The 19253-nt window shown below is 40.5% G+C and overlaps 1 protein-coding gene across 1 annotated transcript in view; it reads right to left on the reverse strand.

Annotated features, from left to right (window-relative positions):
* Nucleotides 1–18747, reverse strand: part of rttn (rotatin) — a 35278-nt gene extending 16531 nt beyond the window's left edge. Inside the window, exons 1-27 of the mRNA XM_085362428.1 lie at nucleotides 18615–18747; nucleotides 18155–18342; nucleotides 17650–17839; nucleotides 17387–17467; nucleotides 17200–17290; nucleotides 16846–16960; nucleotides 15178–15328; nucleotides 14724–14892; nucleotides 13922–14112; nucleotides 13561–13676; nucleotides 12491–12658; nucleotides 12194–12406; nucleotides 11035–11147; nucleotides 10817–10943; nucleotides 10356–10481; nucleotides 9993–10109; nucleotides 9297–9436; nucleotides 8514–8685; nucleotides 8330–8429; nucleotides 6301–6386; nucleotides 5640–5757; nucleotides 4956–5052; nucleotides 4799–4864; nucleotides 4468–4659; nucleotides 3378–3620; nucleotides 1861–2017; nucleotides 144–310 (exon numbers count right to left, since the gene is read on the reverse strand). Coding sequence (XP_085218554.1) covers nucleotides 144–310; nucleotides 1861–2017; nucleotides 3378–3620; nucleotides 4468–4659; nucleotides 4799–4864; nucleotides 4956–5052; nucleotides 5640–5757; nucleotides 6301–6386; nucleotides 8330–8429; nucleotides 8514–8685; nucleotides 9297–9436; nucleotides 9993–10109; nucleotides 10356–10481; nucleotides 10817–10943; nucleotides 11035–11147; nucleotides 12194–12406; nucleotides 12491–12658; nucleotides 13561–13676; nucleotides 13922–14112; nucleotides 14724–14892; nucleotides 15178–15328; nucleotides 16846–16960; nucleotides 17200–17290; nucleotides 17387–17467; nucleotides 17650–17839; nucleotides 18155–18342; nucleotides 18615–18645 — 3725 coding nt within the window. The 5' untranslated portion in view covers nucleotides 18646–18747. The remainder of the gene's footprint in view (nucleotides 1–143; nucleotides 311–1860; nucleotides 2018–3377; nucleotides 3621–4467; nucleotides 4660–4798; nucleotides 4865–4955; nucleotides 5053–5639; nucleotides 5758–6300; nucleotides 6387–8329; nucleotides 8430–8513; nucleotides 8686–9296; nucleotides 9437–9992; nucleotides 10110–10355; nucleotides 10482–10816; nucleotides 10944–11034; nucleotides 11148–12193; nucleotides 12407–12490; nucleotides 12659–13560; nucleotides 13677–13921; nucleotides 14113–14723; nucleotides 14893–15177; nucleotides 15329–16845; nucleotides 16961–17199; nucleotides 17291–17386; nucleotides 17468–17649; nucleotides 17840–18154; nucleotides 18343–18614) is intronic.
* Between the last annotated feature and the right edge of the window lie 506 nt (nucleotides 18748–19253).

Here is a 19253-nt window from a genome sequence, read left to right on the forward strand (position 1 = left end):
ACATCTAACCTGTCCAATGTAATTACAAAGTTGTGTTTTACTTAAAAGTTCAAATTATTTAATCTAAAAAAAAAAAAAAGAACCACTGGCTGTCATATGTGACTTCACCAAAGGAAGCCACAAGTGTGTCTGTGAAAACCTACCTGTCAGTGGTGTGTGATAGGCAGCGGAGTAAGGTTTTAAAGAAGTGGGTGAGCTCTCTCTGCAGTCTTTGGCTCACATGGTTCTTCACTTCTTGATGCTCCCCTGTGCTCTTAGTTGAGGTCTGGTTCTCCACACCAAGCAGCAAATTCAGCAGAGACACAGCATCCTGGAAGATACGGATACTGTTGAATTGTACGTAATTATTTTAAATTCACCCCCATAATTTGTGCATTCCTAGCTAGTAGTGTTGAGTGTATTTACTTTAGTTATAGAGGTTTTAAACTGAAGGGAGAAAAGAAAAACTGACTTATGGAGTATTATGGAGAAAAGGGCGAGAAGTGTATGCAAGCAACCACCTCCTTCTCTCCCTAAAAAACCTGCCTCTGCAATGCCAAACAGCAGAATTTCATACTGAGCAGTGCACACAGAGTGGGTAGTTAATCCAAGTCTATGAAGTGACAGATGTTCCTGAAACAGCTCAGTAATTACAGAAAAAGTCAGAGCAGCACTGCTCACCCCTGCCAGGCATTCAGTGTGAGTCTTCGTTAGCTGCCAGGGGAGGAATTATTGTTTACACACACATTAATGAGAAAGCCAAGGTGAAACTGATTAAATCCTAAAAGCAGCACTGAAAAAGTGAGATGATTTTTCTGTTAAGGTATAAAAAAAAAAAAAAAAACTATGAATGTGACTTTGTTTTAAGGAAATAAGGAAATAATCTCTGCCACACGCCTGAGGTAGAAAGCTACGAAACCATTTTCAGTTATGAAAAAGTAATATGGTTGTGCGACGGTGTGTGTGTTTGTGTGTGAGTGATTTATCCATGCTTTGATTGCATATTTATAGCTTTCTGCTTCTAACCAGATTACCAGCTAATGGAAACACATACACACATATTTTAATGGTACTAACAAGGTGAGCTATGGTGTGACACATAAATAAGATGAGTAAGGTATGTATGGATAAGATGGCCACTAGTTTAATGGGAAACTAGAGTGCTCAATGAATCCATAACTAAAATAATGTGTACACGCTGTGCCAAAAAACTAGGAACTAACTAAAGTAAAATGGCTGGACATTAGTAAGATAAGATAAGATACCTTTATTAGTCCCACAAGGGGAAATTTCATGTTAAGGCTGCCGACATACTGCACGCAATGGCGGTGCCATCTTACCCTCCGACCATACATACATTACACAAAAACATCACATGGGGAAGACAGGTCAGAGAGGTATAACAATGGCAAATGCACCACATGAGGAAAGATAAGGAGAAAAAAAAAAACTCCCCCCAGACTGAGCTCCACTCTTAATACACCAGAGAAACACACAACAAGCTCAGGGATGGGTAAAGGATGAGAGACAGCCAATGTAGACAGTACATCCGGGCCTGCAGCCTATGCGCTGGTCTCCTTGATCCACCGTCAGCATCGGAAGGGAATAAGTGTCGAAGGCGTTTGGAGGAGGAGGGGGGGGGGGGGAGTGTACATCAGCATGTGCATATATGTCTGTATGTGTACGTGTGTGCGTGTCCAGAGTTCAGCTGAGACAGTGTCCTTCGCCCTGCCAGGCTAAGTAAACAGTAATCACTACAAACTCTGTAGCTGTCTGTGTTTGAACCATGCTAAACAGCATAGCTCCTGTTAAATGAAATGAAACTATAATGATTTTTTTTTTAAAGTGAGGTTTTTCTTTCACACATGTCATGATGTGTACCTGGTTGAGAAGTAGCTCCAGTATCCAGCGCAGGTCCTCGTCCTCTGAGTCGGCCGCAAATTCAGTGTGAATCTGCGTGAAGTAGGCATTCAAAAATGCAATGATGCCCACCAGCAACCTTTCATCCTCAACACAGGCTGGGCGCACCTGGAGAAACCTGCAGGGAGGAAGAGGAGGAGAAAGAGACAACATTAGAAGAAAAACCATGGTTGAGAAGGATAATAACATTGATTGAATAACACTGATCAGATCAGAGAAATAACTGACATATGTGAGTTTGTGTTTATGGAGACTTATTCCAAAATGTCTTCATTGTTACTGAAGTATTACATTTCATTCATCACTTTTTAGTACCTTGTTGCGTCCTCCTTTTGTCTTCAGACCTACTTTAATTCTCCTTCTTCGTGGCACAAATTTATCAAGGTGCTGGAACCATTCCTCAGAGATTTAGGTCCATACTGACATGCTACCATTACACAGCTACTGCAGATTTGTTGGCCTCACCAGCAATGACCCTCAGGTAGGCTGTGGTGTTTAAATTATGCTCAGCTGGTACTAAGTGATCCATAGTGTGCCAAGAAAAAAAGATATGCTTTACACTATTACACCACCAGCAACCTGAACACTTCAGCCATATCTCTGTGACTAAATGCACTGGATTACCATCATGTGATTGGCTGATTAGATATTTGCGTTCATAAGCAGATGAACACGTGTACCTAATAAAGTGGCAGATGAGTGTCTATGTCTCACTCAGTTTTGCTAAATACCCATTTCCAAAAAAACTGAGAACCTGTGTAAATATAAATAAACACAATGCTTCCAGCTTATTCAGATCCTAAATTAAGGGAGAATAGTTCAAAAAACATTTATACAATGTTGAAAAAATACATGTTTATTTTGAATTGGATGTCACCCACTCATTCGGCTAAGCTTATATCTGTGTTGCATCACCATTTCTTTCAACAACACTCTGTAGGTGTTTAGGAATTGAGGACACCAGTTGCTGTAGTTCTGAGAGCACAATGTTTTTCCATTTTTGCATTCTTAGGATTTGAGCAGACCAACATTTCAGGGCTTTCTTTGTCATATTTTCGGTTTCATAATGTGCCAAATGTGTTGAATGGATGACAAGTCTGAGCTGCAGGCAAGTCAAATTAGCACTCTTACTACAGAGTCATGCTGTTATAATGCATTCACAAATGTCACTTGGCATTGTTTTGCTGAAATAAGCAAGTTGAAAAAGACATTGTCTGAATGGAAGCGTACGCTGCTCGCAGACCTGAATATATTGTTCAGGTCTGTGCTCAGTTTTTGCCTGTGCTACAACATAAAGTGCATTTTTAAAAGTATAAACATTTCACATCTCATTTTCCATATTTGACATATTGCCTATACCGAATTTTAATCCTTGAATTCTATCTTTATTTACATTTTACACACAGGATTACATTTACTGGTTATGGTAACAGTGTGAGAAAAGTTCATAAATCCTTGATTATAATTATCTAGTGTACCTGGTCACTGCAGCCTGCCAGCTGAGGGAGTGAAGGGTCTCCCTGCATCTGTAGGTGGGAATGTGTGGGAATGCCAGCCTGTCAATCAACAGGTAGATGCTGAGCCTGGAGAGAGCAGAGGCCACAGAACTGTGCCCTGATGCGGTGACGATGGCCTGGATACAATCCTGCAGCGCAGTGGGAAGGTGCACTGCCTTCAGCCACAAAACTTGTGTTTCTGACAGCTTTAAGTCGGGATGGAATCTAAGGGGAATACAATGTTAATGGTTTAAAAATGTATATATTCCAAATTAAAGCGCATGACTACTGATGAGCTGGCAAGTTTATTGCTTAAGCAGCAGCCTCAGAATCACTAATGACTGCATTAACAGTCATATTTGATCACCAGTCTAGTGGGATGAGACATTTATGATTCATCAGAAGTTTTGAGAATTTCTTACAACTGATTAAAGCAGAGGTAGCCATGTTTTTTTCGAGTGTGGTAACAAAAAAACAACAATATCTGAAGCTGATCGCTTTGATACATAGCTATACTTCACATAAACACTAAGTACAAAGAAGACACCCGTCTATTTTATTGACTAATCAATCTTAAACAAGTGCTGTTTTCCCCAGTCACAGCATTGTGTGAAATTCAGTTTAAGATGGACTAATCCATCCATGGTGTGCTTCAAACATCTGTGCTGTAATCAAGCTGGCTGAATTTGGGAGAGACACTCTCATTTGTTTGAATTAGGTCACATTAGAAGTAAATGAAGACAGATGAAACACAAGATGGCAAGGCTGAATCTAAAACTTCACCGCAATGCTCTACAACAGGGAATGTTTTAAAAGAGTGATATCTATAACTCAAAGCCTTTTCTCAAAAAAGAAAAAAAAAATCCTGTCACAGAATTATTGCTCAGGTAAGTTTCTTTGGCAGTCTACTAGACTACTTTGCTTGACACAGAAACATTCATCTACCATGGTGTCCAATCTCTAATTTAATCCTAATTTTTAAACACAAAAAAAGAACACACATGAAACGCATTAGTACAATGGCCACACCTAACATTTGCACATATACAGTTGGAAATATGAAGGAGCTTACTCGCTGACATCTCTAGCAATGCCACAAAGCTCCTGAAGGAGGTTATCTATCCCAGAATGCCACGCAGTGTTCCAGGCCACCTGTAGGGCTTGGCGGGCAGGGTTAAGAGTTTGGAGGTCAGACGAAGGCACCAGTACGCAGCGGTACGGACTAACAGCATGATGAGTTGCTGCCTGAAATGGAACGTTGTACCTTGAAGAAAGATTAAAAACAAAACTGTGAATATTGTCTGTCAAGTGTTTTAATGACAGGGAAGTAAAAAAAGTGGCAACGAAGCACAAGGCAATATTTAACACTGCTGCTGACCTCCAGAAGTTTATGAAGGTCTTACCTGCGTGTTACTGCCAATGGCAGGGAGAATGGTGTGACGCTCACTTCTGTGGTGGACGTGTCAGACCTGATGACAGAAAAAGAGCACTGCAGTATTAAAAGGATGAACATTAACGCATGCACAAATGGAAATTTAAAGAGAGGAAAATTATGCTCACCATAAGTCAGTGCTGGCGATCTCATCAAATAGCAGTAAACTCATCAGAACAGCAATCTCACTTCCATCGCTTTTGTTCTCCTTCAATATGAACGATGCTATAATGAAGACCAAAATAGGCAATTTACATAACAATGACATCCAGAACTTTATCACTTGAGTCCATAAGAAGATTACAGAAGTAATAGTGAAGTAGTAGTTTATATTGCAAGAATTTATTTGCAAAAATAAACTTGCAAACACTTTTCTTATTAAATGTAAGACTCCACTGAATTTAAAATGTGGTTATGTTTAAAACACTGCATATCTTTTGCATGAATAAATTTCAATAAAGCTCTATTTTCTGTCTAGACCTGACTAAAACCATTACGCAAATATACATAAAATCACTTGAATTAAATGTCTTTTAATTTATAAACCAAGTTACATTTTAGCTCAAATTTATGCAACAAATATTAGAGCTGCTGTATATATTACCAACTACTATTAAGACTAAGCTGTTAAAAGTGCACTGCTGCCGAGCCGAGCTCTGTGGCAACAAGTTGCATCATACTAATATGCTACTTACTACAGTGTGACAGCATGGTTAAAAGCTATGCATCAGTGGATGACTTGAGAATATGGCCCCGAGCTACTCGACACAATGTGTGTAGCTGTTATTTAATGAGTTGTCTTGTGAATGTACCCCTGAGCAGTGTGAGGAGCAGGAGCTGCCGCTGTGCCAGGCTGTGCCTCAGAGATGGATCAGCGTACACCAGCTTTCTCAGGATACATACACAAGGCTCCAGTAGACAATCAAACCTCTGGGGAAAACAGCAACATACTCACTCGGTGTTTAATTGCAAGGAAAACACAAACAAAGCCACACGCTGCCAGTCGGCCTCGCCTTGTTCTGCCTCTCACAAATGCACAGGATTTCTTTAGTGTCAGCTCGCATAAGCTATACCTAAATTCTGTGACTGTGAAGGTTGCAGGCAAGGGAGGTTGGGAACAAATACAAGTCATTCTCTGTAGCCCTGTTACTCCACATCCATGTAGCGAGACATGTTGGACGATTACCCTCGGCAGTTTCTGATTAAAAGCCTGGGAATGGTCAGCAGACTGCATCAACTACAGGCCAGAAATCACTGCTGACCAGGGCCTGTCTGACAATATTTATACACGCCATTTCATCCTTCTATCATTCACGGCTCAGTGGTTTTCCTGCATCCACACATGAACTCACGTGAACACATAAACATGGACATATACATAAACGAGACAACATGTGACTTTATATATTTGGGTTATTGAGTTTCAATAGTAACTGTTTCAGTAAGCATCTACAGTCTGTTTCTTCTATTTACCTTGTTGCCATTTACACACTCCATAATTACAGAAAGGACTTTATCTGTTATTCCAAGGTTCTTTAGTACTGGGTGCATTGCTGTGTCTAAAGGGAAAGAAAGAAAACCGTTCAATATATGTCAAAACACACACACACACAGTAAAGTATTGGGAAACAACAAACACTGGTGCCCTTACTACAAATTGTAGTTTTAACACAGCGTTTTGCGTATCACAGACTTTTATAATTGATTTACATTTTAGTGAATGCAGTTTTTGCAAAGCTTTTTCTGGGAGTAATAAGACATTCAAATCATCAATTATCCAGATGTAAATTAACATCTCTAAATCCTTGTATTATCACATTCTAAAACTGGCCTGGATGTGCCACCAAAGTCAGTGTTTCCCAATAAAAAAATCATTTCAATAAAAATAAAAAGCATTTTTTTCTGAAGCGAAGCATTCTCACAGTGGAATAGCAGTGTATCTGAAAACCACCAGGGTTTTATTCATTACAAACCTAAGGAACAAGTTCTGTCATTTTGCAGGGAAGTTCCAACTTTTGAGAGCTGACAATAAGGAACTAAATCTGTCTAACTTTTGCAAAACATTATTTGCTGTTTGATAAGCTGAGGATTCATCTTTTCTATGAGCATTCGTTTCATTCCAGCTCAGTGTGACAGTTTCTGATGCTGTTTCGCTGCTCTCATCTGCTCTCAGTGGCACCATGCATGTGTCTTCCAAACTCCAATACATGTGTTTGTGTAACAGACACACACGGAGCAGAGGAGCTGATGACAATTTACCAAGTTACTGTAAGTAAAACTTGCAAAGAATAACATTTTATTCTGTGCAAATGGTCAGCTGACGATGACAGTTTTTTGAGATAATGTGGATTGCTGAATATAGCCCATGCTTTTTCCCCCTCTCTCGCTTGAAAGAGCTGAATGTAGACAGTACATTTCCTTCTGTATAATAATATACAGAAGGAAACGAATAACAATCTATTAGTTATTAATCTTTGGCTCTCTTCCACAGTGTGTCTCTTCCCTCACCCTCATCCGGTCGCAGATGGCCGATCCTCCCTGAGTCTGGTTCTAACTGAGGTTTCTTACTCTTAAAAGGGAGTTTTTCCTTCCCACTGTCACCAAGTGCTTGCTCTTGGGTCATCTAATTGTTTGGGTTTTCTCGATATCATTGAATTCTCTTCACCTTATAATATAATGCACCATGAGGTGACCGTTGTGATTCAGAGCTACATAAATAAAAAATTAAATTTTGCATTGAACTGTATAGCCAGAAAACTTGTTGTTGGGGCTCACAGATGTAGATTGGAGCAGGCATCCAAATGGTGAAGCAGCAATATTAGCACAATTCACATGTCAAATAAGACAAATCGGTGCATTAAATGTGTGAGTTATACATATGTGCAAAGTATATGTAGAGGGTGGAGCATAGCCTACACGAGTGATTGATGTCACTTGGCGTTCTTCTGTTGCTCTGCAATTTAGCTGCCAAAACACTAGTCAGCAGTGGAGTTTTCCTCCAGATGATTAAAAAAAGATGGCATAAGAAGTAGCTTGAGTAGTAACTTAGGATTAAATGGCAGTAATGAACGGGCCAATCAAAGTCATCGTAACTACATGTTGACACAACTCACATTCCTATAGTAGTGCACGTTAGATCATAGTTTAAGTTATGGCGTTGAGTTTTAAAAAGGTCTGCGATTAAGACATACCCATGATGCAGATTCAATGCAAGAGCACAAATCTTAAGCTACTTAAGACATGAAGGGATTACTATAATTGAAAAAAAAGAAGCTTCTAAATATGTAATTTTGAGGAAAAAGACAATGACAGAAGGATCTTAAAATATACTTTTACATATGTAGTCTAATCTAATATTAAGCAACTTGCAAAGGAAGGCTGATAAGTTGCTTTTACAAGCTTTAACCTGCCAGAACAAATATTTAACTTGGAAAAATATTAAAATCAGACAAAAGATGAGTTTATAATACTACTATAAATATAGCTTTTACAGATATCTCACCTTGTAGCACCACAGAAAGCTGTTCTGCAGCTGACCTTTTCAAGGTGATATCAACCATGTCTGAGTAGAGGATACTAAACAGCTTCTCAACAGATTCCACCTAAGACATAAAATAAACACATAGGTAAGCACTTACTTTTATTAGTGCACACATCAGTTTTGTGCTATGTATGCAGGATTATACCTTTAAAACAGACTTCTTGCTGGTATCAAGTGTGATGTCTAAAGGGTTTTTAAGGCAGAAGAGGTTGGGGAGCGAGGCAATCATTTGTTGATCCAGTTTTGGCCGGGCTGTATTTGAATCGTCGCTTCCAGTGAGGTGGGGCAGGAATTGCTGCACTGCTGCTATTCTCACACTGTTAATAATGAATAATGAAAGAATATAAGCAGGTGTGGTTAAGGACTTATAATTGCTGCAAAACAACCTAATTCATGCGGCGAAGCAAAAAAAACAAAACAAAAAAACATTTACAGTTTGATTTTTCAAACAACAACTCAAGAAATAGCTGGCAGTGAAGGCGGCAGCTCTATTACTTGCTGCCAGAATTTACCAGGGCTTCTCTGGTGTTGATTTCCATTTCTATCAATATTCATAGATTGGGACCGGATGAGAAAGTGTTTTACACAGGCCTCGAAGAGCATTTGGTTGACATGACAAGCACCTGACAGCAACACAGAGGCCTAATATACCCACCACAAGTTGGAGAGTACATTTTCAGGCTCTTGAGTGTTTGTCTGGCTAACAAATAATCCCGAGAACCGACGTCAAAATCATCAAACAACTCCACGAAAGGAAAACGGAAAAAAGAAAAGAAACATGCCAGACATCCAAGTATACTCATCACAGGCACAAACACACACATTTCTGATATGCACACAATTCCGGGCAGGCACAAAATGCTCAAACGAGCACAGAGAGAAACAACAAGAAAGAGCAACAAAGGAAAGACCCAGAGAAGAGACTCACGCGGGCTGCTTAGTGAAAAGGAGTCGCAGTGCCGCCTTTAGTTTGGCTGTACTTGGGAACACACTGTCTCTTGCCATGTCCGACATGTCACTTATCAGCAGGACGCAGTTTCCCAGTGACTCCTCGGTGCTGGCGTAACCCTGCCGCACACAGACACACAAACACACACAATTCTCAAGACTGCCTTGGCAGACAATAAAGCAAACAATGGGGAATTCCAGCAAAGCGGTGCAAAAGTAAATAAAATACGCATCACTTTGATTACGGGTGGTTTCGTTTTGTCTCTTGTTGACATGGTGGGCCCATCTCTGAATGGCCTTCTTGAATTAAATCACACTTGACAGCCTAGTCAAAGCCTCATGTTTATTCATGAAGAATTTCTTGGCTTTCTGTTCCCTGGAACTGAACAATTAATAAAAAGTTTTTGTTTCTCTTCCCCCTCCACTCAAAAAGGAAACAATATAACAGAATATGTAAATGAGAAAATAACCAAATTTTTCTCACTGGCAGCTCAATGCACAGTCTTTGTGGTCCAAGAGTGCTAATATTGCACTTTTGATCATAGCTGTTCTCATTGTAGGCAACATACACCCATTCTTCCCTTCCATAAATATTGTTTAATAAGCTCCAATGAGATGTGCGCTTTATGAGCTCTGCAGTGCAAATACTACTGAGCCTCTGAAGAGATTACAACACCTGTAATATGGGCATGACCGGGTAAAGTGCCTCATTGAATCTGTCCCAGGCTGATGCTGTCATCATCAATCGTCCCTTGAGCAGGAATAGCAGGATATCCTTGGCAAGAGCATTCACCTATAGATCACAGGTAAAGTGCTGAGTTCACAAAGGCATTGCTGATAAAACATCTACTAACAAGTACTCCATGTGACAACTTTGAAATGTCTGAATAATTACACAGGTTTAGCATGTAATGTCCAAACCCCCTCCACAAACCCCTCTGCTTTTAATCTCATGATTACCTGTGAGTGACTGTACTCCATTATCAGAATGAGCTCTCTCAAAGGTCTAAAACTTGAAAGGTATAAGTAGTACATTTACCTTTTGTGCCGAATCTTGGAGTCCAAAGGTGCTTATTTCATAGAGCACCCTGTGGTGGAGAAGGAAGCTAACTCCAGCACATGCCCCTGGTTCCTGACGTGTCGCATTCTGGATGCCAAGGCAGTCCTAGGGGTATATGTAATCACACCAGAGCACATCATAAATTCTCACTATTCTCACTTGTGCTCGCATATAAGAGTTTCAATTCACTTTAAATGTAAAAACTCACTCTAGTCAGTAATTGGCAAAATGAAAAGAAAGACTGATTTCAAATGTCAAGTGGGTTTTTTATAGTGGCCTGTCAAAGAGCTGTGACTCATCCATCTTCATCCCACTTATTTACATATGGGTGCCCCACTAAACAGGCTCACATTAAGGCTATATCACACTCATATATTTTAACCATGACCCTCCGCACTCATCCAAACAATGACTGTCTATATAAGATGGCTTGCTCTAACCTTGACCAGGTTTAAAGTGCATTCATATGTTTCTGTCTTGACGGGCAGTAAAGGATGGGCCAGCAGCTTGAGGAGGAGTTTCTGGCTCTCCGTTTGGAGGAGGGGACTGGGCTGTTCAAACTTCCACCTATAAGAAGATAATCAAATGGATTTTAACTAACTTCGTTAGCAAAAAAAAAAAGTCATTACTATGACTGACTTCAGATCTGATGTCTTACAGATAAGAGCAAATGTGAACACATTCTTTGATGATAGGCAAGTGCTGGTGAAATGGAAGGCCATCTATGGCTTGGTCTGCCAGCTCCACTAACTCCAGCCAATTCTTCTCCCCCTTGAGAAAAAAAAATACAATGTTTAATTAACAGTCAAGTAGTGATGAGATACAGTCTGAAAAGACTTCACTATAGTCATATATAATCATATACTTTGTTCAGGGATAACATTATGACCACCTGCCTAACACTGTATTGGTCCCCATTTTGCTGCTAAAACGGCTCTGACCCATTGAGGCATGGACTCCGCTAGACCTCTGAAGGTGTGTTGTGGAATCTGGCACCAGGTCTGATCCACTTCCATGGATCAGATGTCTTTGTCTAGCACATCCCACAGAGGTTTGATTGGCATCTGCACAATTTTTAGGTCAAGTCAACACCTCGAACGTGTTGTTGTGTTTCTAAAACTATTCCCGAACTGTTTTTGTTTTGTAACAGGGCGCACCATCCTGCAGAAAGAGGCCTATGGGAATATGGGGTAACACCATTTTCACGAAAGGCTATACGTTGTCTGGACCTGAGGTAGGTGGTGCATTTAGAAGTAACTTCCACATGGTTGCCAGGACACGAGGTTTTCGTAGCAGTATACTGCCCAAACCATGACACTGCCTCCATCGGCTTGCCTTCTTCTCATAGTGTATTCTGGTGCCAGGTGTTCCCCAGGCACATCCTAAGATGCACCCGGCCAGCCATGTGACGGGAAAGAAAATGTGATTCATCAAACCAGCCAATCTTCTTGAATTGCTCCAGCCTTTGCTCCCCACGTGCATCAATGAGCCATGGCCACCCATGACCTTGTCCCTGGTTCAGCACTATTCTTCGTTGGACGACTTTTGATAGACACTGACCACTGCAGACAGACATATATAGCTACAGTTTTGGAGATGCTCTGACGTGTTGCCTAGCCATCACAATTTGATCCTTACACTCAAATCCCTACGCTTGCCCATTTTTCCTGCTTCTAATACATCACCTTTGAGATAATCACGTTTACTCACGTCACCTGTCAGTTGTCATATTGTTATGCCTGATCAGTGTGTAGTGTATCCATATATATATACGTATAAAGGATGCCTAGTATTTGTATTTGATGTGGTGATTATACCTCCGCTTGTGCTTCCCTGAGAAAGATGCAAGTGGATTCCATCCAGAGGGCAGCTCGGGTCACCCTCCTGTAGATTTCATGGCTGTCCGAGTTCACCTGCTCCAAGTAGGCCACTGCTGTCTCTTGCATGCTGGGTAACAAACTTCCCAATGATGTGTCCAAGCATAAGTGGAAAAGAGCTGTTGCAGTGTTTTCTGGGAGATTGTCACTAGCCTGTGTGATGTTCATAGAATGATTAACTTTCAAATGGAAAACAGTAACTGAATCAAAGTGATTCTGTCACACAAGCACACACACCTTCTCGGGTGGGAGGATGGTCTGTAGGAGTTTAATGGTAAATATGGCAGCGCCTATGTAGGCTATTCTATGGTGAACCTGAGAATTGTTGGGAATATCCACTGAACAGCTGTGGTGATAGCTCAGTATATCCCCCAGTAGCTCCATGCAGGTTTGCAGCTTCTCTTTCTAAAATAAACACAAGCAAAAATGTAGACAAACACACACACTGCCACACAAACGCACCAATACGTGCACATGTACTCGCACTGTGTGAATGTTCACACACACTCAAGACACAGCTTCTGGCTGCGAGCCAAGAGAAAAATTGTTCATTCCAGGGGTTAGGAATTGAATGTAATCAGATTTCAGGGTTATTTTGGGACGAGATACAGATCCACCCTATCTCTGTATGAATAAATTGGAACAATCTATTCTCAGCCACTTTGTTCTGGGTGTAAAAATTGTTCAATGGAAGATGAACACCAGCAGGGGGCAGTACATGCCCTCTGCATTGCTGAGGCGGGCATGAACAGTTTGGTCCATTCCCACAGGAAAAACCTAGAGGTTTGGCACACAAAAGCTGCTCTCCACATAAAGATGACAAAATAGTTCTCAGGCTGCAAGGCTCTGGGCATGTATTAAACAGCAGAGGGCCACAGGGGCCTGGACTTGACAAGTGTGTAAATCCCCCTGCAGAGGAACATACCCTTTAAAACAGCCATGCAAGATAACAAATGATTCTGCATGGTAAAAAAAAATACACCTGTTTAACACAATCTATTGTGCGGACTTTATGCATGTAATAAATGAAGACATTTACTAGCCCTGCAATTCTGTGCTGGGATAAACCCAAGGGTACAGATGGGAAGTTTGCATGTATGCAAGAAGTTCTTTATAACCAGCAGAAAGCCTCTGTAACCTTTATATAACACATAACGCTCAATCACGTGCCCGCAGTTCTCCTTGACAGTCGAGTACCGTATGCCTGTGTGTCTGTGGCAAATTGTCTGGTGGCCAAGTCAGTTCCCCTTTTCACTGAAGTGTCTATTCATCTACATAAGAGGCTGTCATGAGTTGTGTTGACTTGCCAGCTCCATCCCCGCCAGGCTGCGATCGTCCCAGACCAGCTCACAAACGCTGTCCCCAAGCAGGAGGACAGCGTCACACAGCAGCTCCAGAACGCGATGGAAAGCATGCAAACCTTCTGAGAAACAGCAGAGTGAGAGAGAAAACAAAGCAAGAGCGGAAGAAATGTTTTGACGTGATCAAATAACAATGGAGAGAATCCAGTCAATGTAGAGAAACAGGTGAGGGAATCTTAAGTTCAAAAAATTAAAACAAACAAACAATTGAGACTGAGATTATTGATTAATGGCTTAAAAAATAGTTTTACCACTCATATTTGACCAAATAAGATCATTTGAAAAAGACAAGCATACTGACACTTACCTGTCTTAAGCAGTGGTATGGCACACTCCATAGAGGCAACAGTAAACTGAGCCAAAGTGAGCTGCCGTAACTGCAACTCCAACACATCTTCTACACCCAGATCAGGAAGCTCCACATGGGCCACATCTGCAGGTGAATGGGCCATCTGTCTGGGGGCCTGGACTGCTCCTCCACTTCTGTGTGAGCTGCCACTGGATGAATTGCACACAGACGAAAAGACAACTGTAAATTTGTGATCTGTTCTTGGACCATTCAAATGCAAGGAGTGGCGTATCCGCTGTATAGGGATGGAACATAAAAATGAATATGCCATCACATGAATCAAACCTGATTTTTAAACACTACAGACCGGCCGCTAGAGGGCTCCTAGTGTTTTCATATTTAGAAGAACATCCTTCACAGTCTTTCTTTTCTTTCACACTGCTTTATCGTCTTGTGTGGGCTGCTGGCGTCACTAGTGATTTTGTCATTATCAAAGCCGCAGAAAACCCTACTGTGCACAAATTCTCAAAGAAATGTAAGACTCACTTCTTAAGCCTAATGAAAAGAATCGAAAATGTTGAATCACGTCAAGAATATCATTCTACAAGCAAAGTAGAATGACTAACGTAATACCACGCACGCCTCAGAAGTGTGACAAAAAGCTAAAGGGAGTCTCTACTCTAGGAGCCAATATGATTACTAACATCTATGCAAACAATACCTTAAACAAGAAAAGATACACAAAAAGAGACACATTTTTATTGTTTTTTTTTTAAGTATATATTTCAAACATACAGTCATGTCGATTTCATACGCGTACCTATTAGAAGCTGCGTCTCCATCTTGACCATCTCCTCTGGCTCTCTGGCTTGTGCGTCCCACTAAAGAAGGCCGGGGAGAGCACTCGGACCCAGGAGAGGAGGCCCCCGAACGCTGGGTCCCCAGAACCTCCTGGGTGTAGGAGAAGGACGAGTTCTGAGAAACTGGATCTACGCACCCACAAATAAATAAAACAAATAAGTTAAATGCTTTGATATTTGTTAGACATTGATTTGTGAATATAAAAATTAGGAATTCACGTTGTGGAAGCAATATGTTCTAGATCAGTTTTAGACTTGAGTTACAAGAAAAATACAGCTGATTAACAGAGGTGATAGATACCAGGTAGTGATTTACTTATATAAGCATGCAAAAATAGCTGAAAAATCACCACATAGATGACAGTGGAAGATACTGATATCATTATTTAAAAACAAGTAAAAAGGGCACGCTACCTTGTTTCGCAGAGTAGAAGCTTGGGTCTTGATGAAAGCGCAGCCGCCTTCTTAATCCCACACAAAGCTGCCGGAGACAGGAAAGAGCCGACAAGTAGATGTAGCCTGACTCCTCTTTACCTGGACCCAGCCTCAATAGGGACAGAAGGCTCTGCAAATGGAACGGGACATTAACGGCATAACAGATTACATTACTGCTAAGGTGTTCAGTGGATGAACACCTTGTAATATCCAATAAAGGTTTATTGCAAATGTGTAAAAACTGCATATTAGTCAATTTACAAAGCTACGCCGAGACAAACACACTGTATACCAGACTTAAAGTCAAGACTGACAGAAAAGCCGTAATAAAGTTCACTGGATAAAAAGGGCAAATGGAATTGAATTATTGAAGCAGCAATTTGTTCAGAGTTCAGATTCCCTGCCCTCTGAAGCTAATGATGTCATGTATCTAAATTCAAGCCTTTTAATTTTGCTTAATGGCTGCAGTAGCTCGAAAGAGGACCAAGTAAAGCCACAAGAAGTACTTTTCTGTAATCGTTTCTTTTTTGGTGATGACACTGCTGGGTGACAGTATGTTAATGCTACCGTGAGACCGATGTAATTTAATGCACCACTTTATTAGCAAAATAGTAATATTCACTGTGGCTCATCAGGGCAAAATGATGTCTCCCCCAAAACTCTTTTTATGCCAGTGAAACAAAAGAGCTCACAGAACTGATGTGCTTTGTTACCAAGATGACAGTGGGGAGATACATCACACGGTGTTGCTCGCTTTAAAAGAAATGGAGACGGAGTATGTATAGCTGTACAAAGTGGAAACTCATTGCAGACTTGAGTATTACGACCCCATGGATCAGCTGCCAGCAGAAGCCAGCAAGGGCCATCGAGGGCGACAACTGTTCAAAGGCTGTGCCTGACAGCGTCCTGTTATACAGAAACTCTGCTGCTCAAGGAGGCCTTTGAGGGAAGAAGCAAAATGTTCTACCAAGGACTTTCACACCTTGCAAGAGGTACATCATGACAAAACTACATCCTAGCAGCAATCTAGTACCTGCTCAACCAAAGTAAGCCTTCGGGAGCCTCACAGCCTCCTACAAGATCAGGGACGCAGAATTATAAATGGATGCTATGTTCAAGGACACCATTTGACAGGTTATTATTTTGACAGTGGTTGGAGTGACCATCCTATAAATCCGCTATGAGCTGGTCACGCTAGCCACTCAAAACAGCGCACTGCATCTAATCGATGTGAATACCATTTGGCTAGAAAATAAAACCAGACTCTGATTTTTTGATTGGCATCTTCAACTTCATTTCTTAGGAAACCGACAGTGAATAAAGCATTTTCAAACCAAGCGAGAGCAGCGTTTGTATTCAGTACAGAGATCGTTTCTGAACATAAGCACTACACATGATGGTTGCTAAAAATCATAGAGTCTATAAAATAAAAACAGTGAGAGCTCTTCTAATGCCCTGATAATTAAATAATGGAAATTGCAATCACTACAGCATTGTCTCTTTCTGGTCGAGTGTGAACATTCTCTTTGTTAAAAAAAAATAAAAAACAAAACAAACAAACAAAAAAACTACAAACCCCCCAGCATAAATGTAGAGACAATAGACATGTGTACACAATAACAGTGAAAAAACACCCAGATTCAATACCTTTACAATGCCCGGCCTTTGCAGAAAGATCTCAGCAGGAAAGTCTTGCATAATGACATCACACAGAAGTTCACAAGTCGTTCGCACTAGGTTGGGATTGCTGCTCCCCAAGGAACTGTTTCAAAAGAACCACAACAGAGTTATTTTTAGTCTCACACGCTTGTGGAGTTGATTAATACAAAGAATTTCAGCAGTAAAGAACAACACAAATACTATGCAATGTATAGAACTGGGCATCAAATAAAAACAGGTTTGAATTCAGAAATGGTTGAAAAACAAAGCTAATTATAATACAATTAAACTGGGTGAAAAGTGTAATATGCTACTACTTAAAGACATGCATTTGTCTCTTACTTCTCATTGGAAGAAAGTATGTGCCTGTCTGTGTTTGTCAAAGTCAGCCATGGAAACACAGAAAACTTCAGACATCTCACAGATTCGTGCTCTATATAACACAGAGGGATAAAGCATGAGTCCTTTAAGGAAACAAAAATATCATGCATAAAACATTAGAGAAAGATTTTTTTCAAGCAAAAGGTACCTGCTATCTTGTGAGGCGGTATATCCATATTATTTGGCATGCTCTTGTGGAAATAACCCATTTTAGGCAAATCCTCTTGAGCTGAAACAACAGAGACACGAGACTTGTAGCTGGGATAATATCTCCGTACAAGAAAGTTTAAAGCAGTTTGGTAATATAGACCATTTCAACCAAACTGCCTCTAATATCATATTGTGAAAATTTAGTATTTTATGAATGACAGATGCTAAAGTTAAACAAATAATTGGCCTAACATTGAACACCTTTTGAAGATGTACTACGTGGTCCATGTGAATAGACAACTACGCGACTGGGGAGGAGTTCTGGTAGGTGGAACAGCTGGTCCAGGGTTCCATCAATGACAGCTCGCAGGCTGGGCTCCACGTTAGGAGACAGTTGGGTGAGAAAGTCCACCGCCCCAACGTCTCGCAGCATCTGGGCTGCACTTGGATGCTCCAAGACACAATAGTGCATAATCAGAAAACTGGAAATTATATGTCTTGGTTTGATATTGTGTAAATTTTATACAGGTGACATAAGGTTTTGGAATCATGCGGTGAAAATCAGAACAAAAGTAAATCCTTCATTAATTATGCATTTTAAGCCTGGTTAGCTTTTGGAAAAAGAAAAAAATACTGAAGCTAAGGCCAAAATTACATTTAAAGTTCACGAGTGTAATTTGCCATCTGGCAGACTGCTCTTCTCTACCTACAATTCTTGATTTATTCACCTTGCGTTGCATCTATTATCAGTATACTTCTTATCTACCTTTGATAAGGTTAAAAGCAATTCAAGGGCCTCTTCCTTCATTGGCACCTCGGGGAAATTGAACCACTCCAGAAGATACACAAACAGCATCTTCTCCTGGACAATATCATGGACGGAAATCAGGGAAAGATCCAGCTTGCATAAGATGCTCTTCAATGCTCGCGCTCTTATCTCCACCAGAGAGTGACCTGAAAGTTATGAGAAATCAAAAATATTAAACAGGGGAAAAATTGGAGCAGAGTTAGCAAAGGCAGCTAAGGTTCCCTGACTCGGGGTTCCTTTACAAAGTTAAACGGTTTCATGATAATTTAAGTGCTGTTATTCCAAACAATGACAGCCACATATAAAAGTTGAGAGGGAGCTGCTATTGTTAGCGGCTAACGGGTTTTGTCATCATTAGTTAAAGTAAGCTATAGTCAGCTTCTTGCGCGGTATTTTCCTAGCTAACAGTTCAACGCACCCATTTTCCTTATAATGGAAGATAAATCCATGCTCGGTGTCAAGTTATGATAAGTTCTCCTGTGTTAAAGTTAAGTAAAAGCTTCGACCGAGGTTTGTACATCTGCTGAGCTGTTGTTCGCCAGCGTCATGTCAACAACGTCTGTTTTCAACTACCGCGCCAGCGTCACTCCACTTCCTGTGCAGGTCAGGACCGGGTGCGTTTACTTGAAGCAACGGTGTAGGAAAACTGATACACTGCAGAATTAAAGCTCTATTTTATTTTACATTAACACAAGTTACCTTGGAGGAAATATTTCAACTAACTTAAAGTAAAATATTCGTATATCACATAATCATAATATAACATAATAACATTTTCATTCATTTAAAATAAATACGCCACTAAAGGGTCAAAAGAATCCCGAGGGACCATAAATTATCAGCAGCTGCAAAAAAATAAATAAACACCTTAAAAAGTAATAAGAATAAATCGACCTGAGACAAACAGTGTGTCTTTTAACTGTATAGAAAGTAGACTTACATTCAGACAGTGACAAAAAAGTTAAAGTTTATTTATAATGAAAAGGGTAAGATTAATGTATTGAAGCAAGGGTTTGTTGAAAGTTGATATTCCCTGGCCTTTGAAGATAGTGGCATC

This window comes from Diplotaxodon limnothrissa, linkage group LG9 (genome assembly GCF_057381915.1).
Source record: "Diplotaxodon limnothrissa isolate DT_005_m linkage group LG9, D_limnothrissa_male_GT1.1, whole genome shotgun sequence".
Classification (NCBI taxonomy): Eukaryota; Metazoa; Chordata; class Actinopteri; order Cichliformes; family Cichlidae; genus Diplotaxodon; species Diplotaxodon limnothrissa.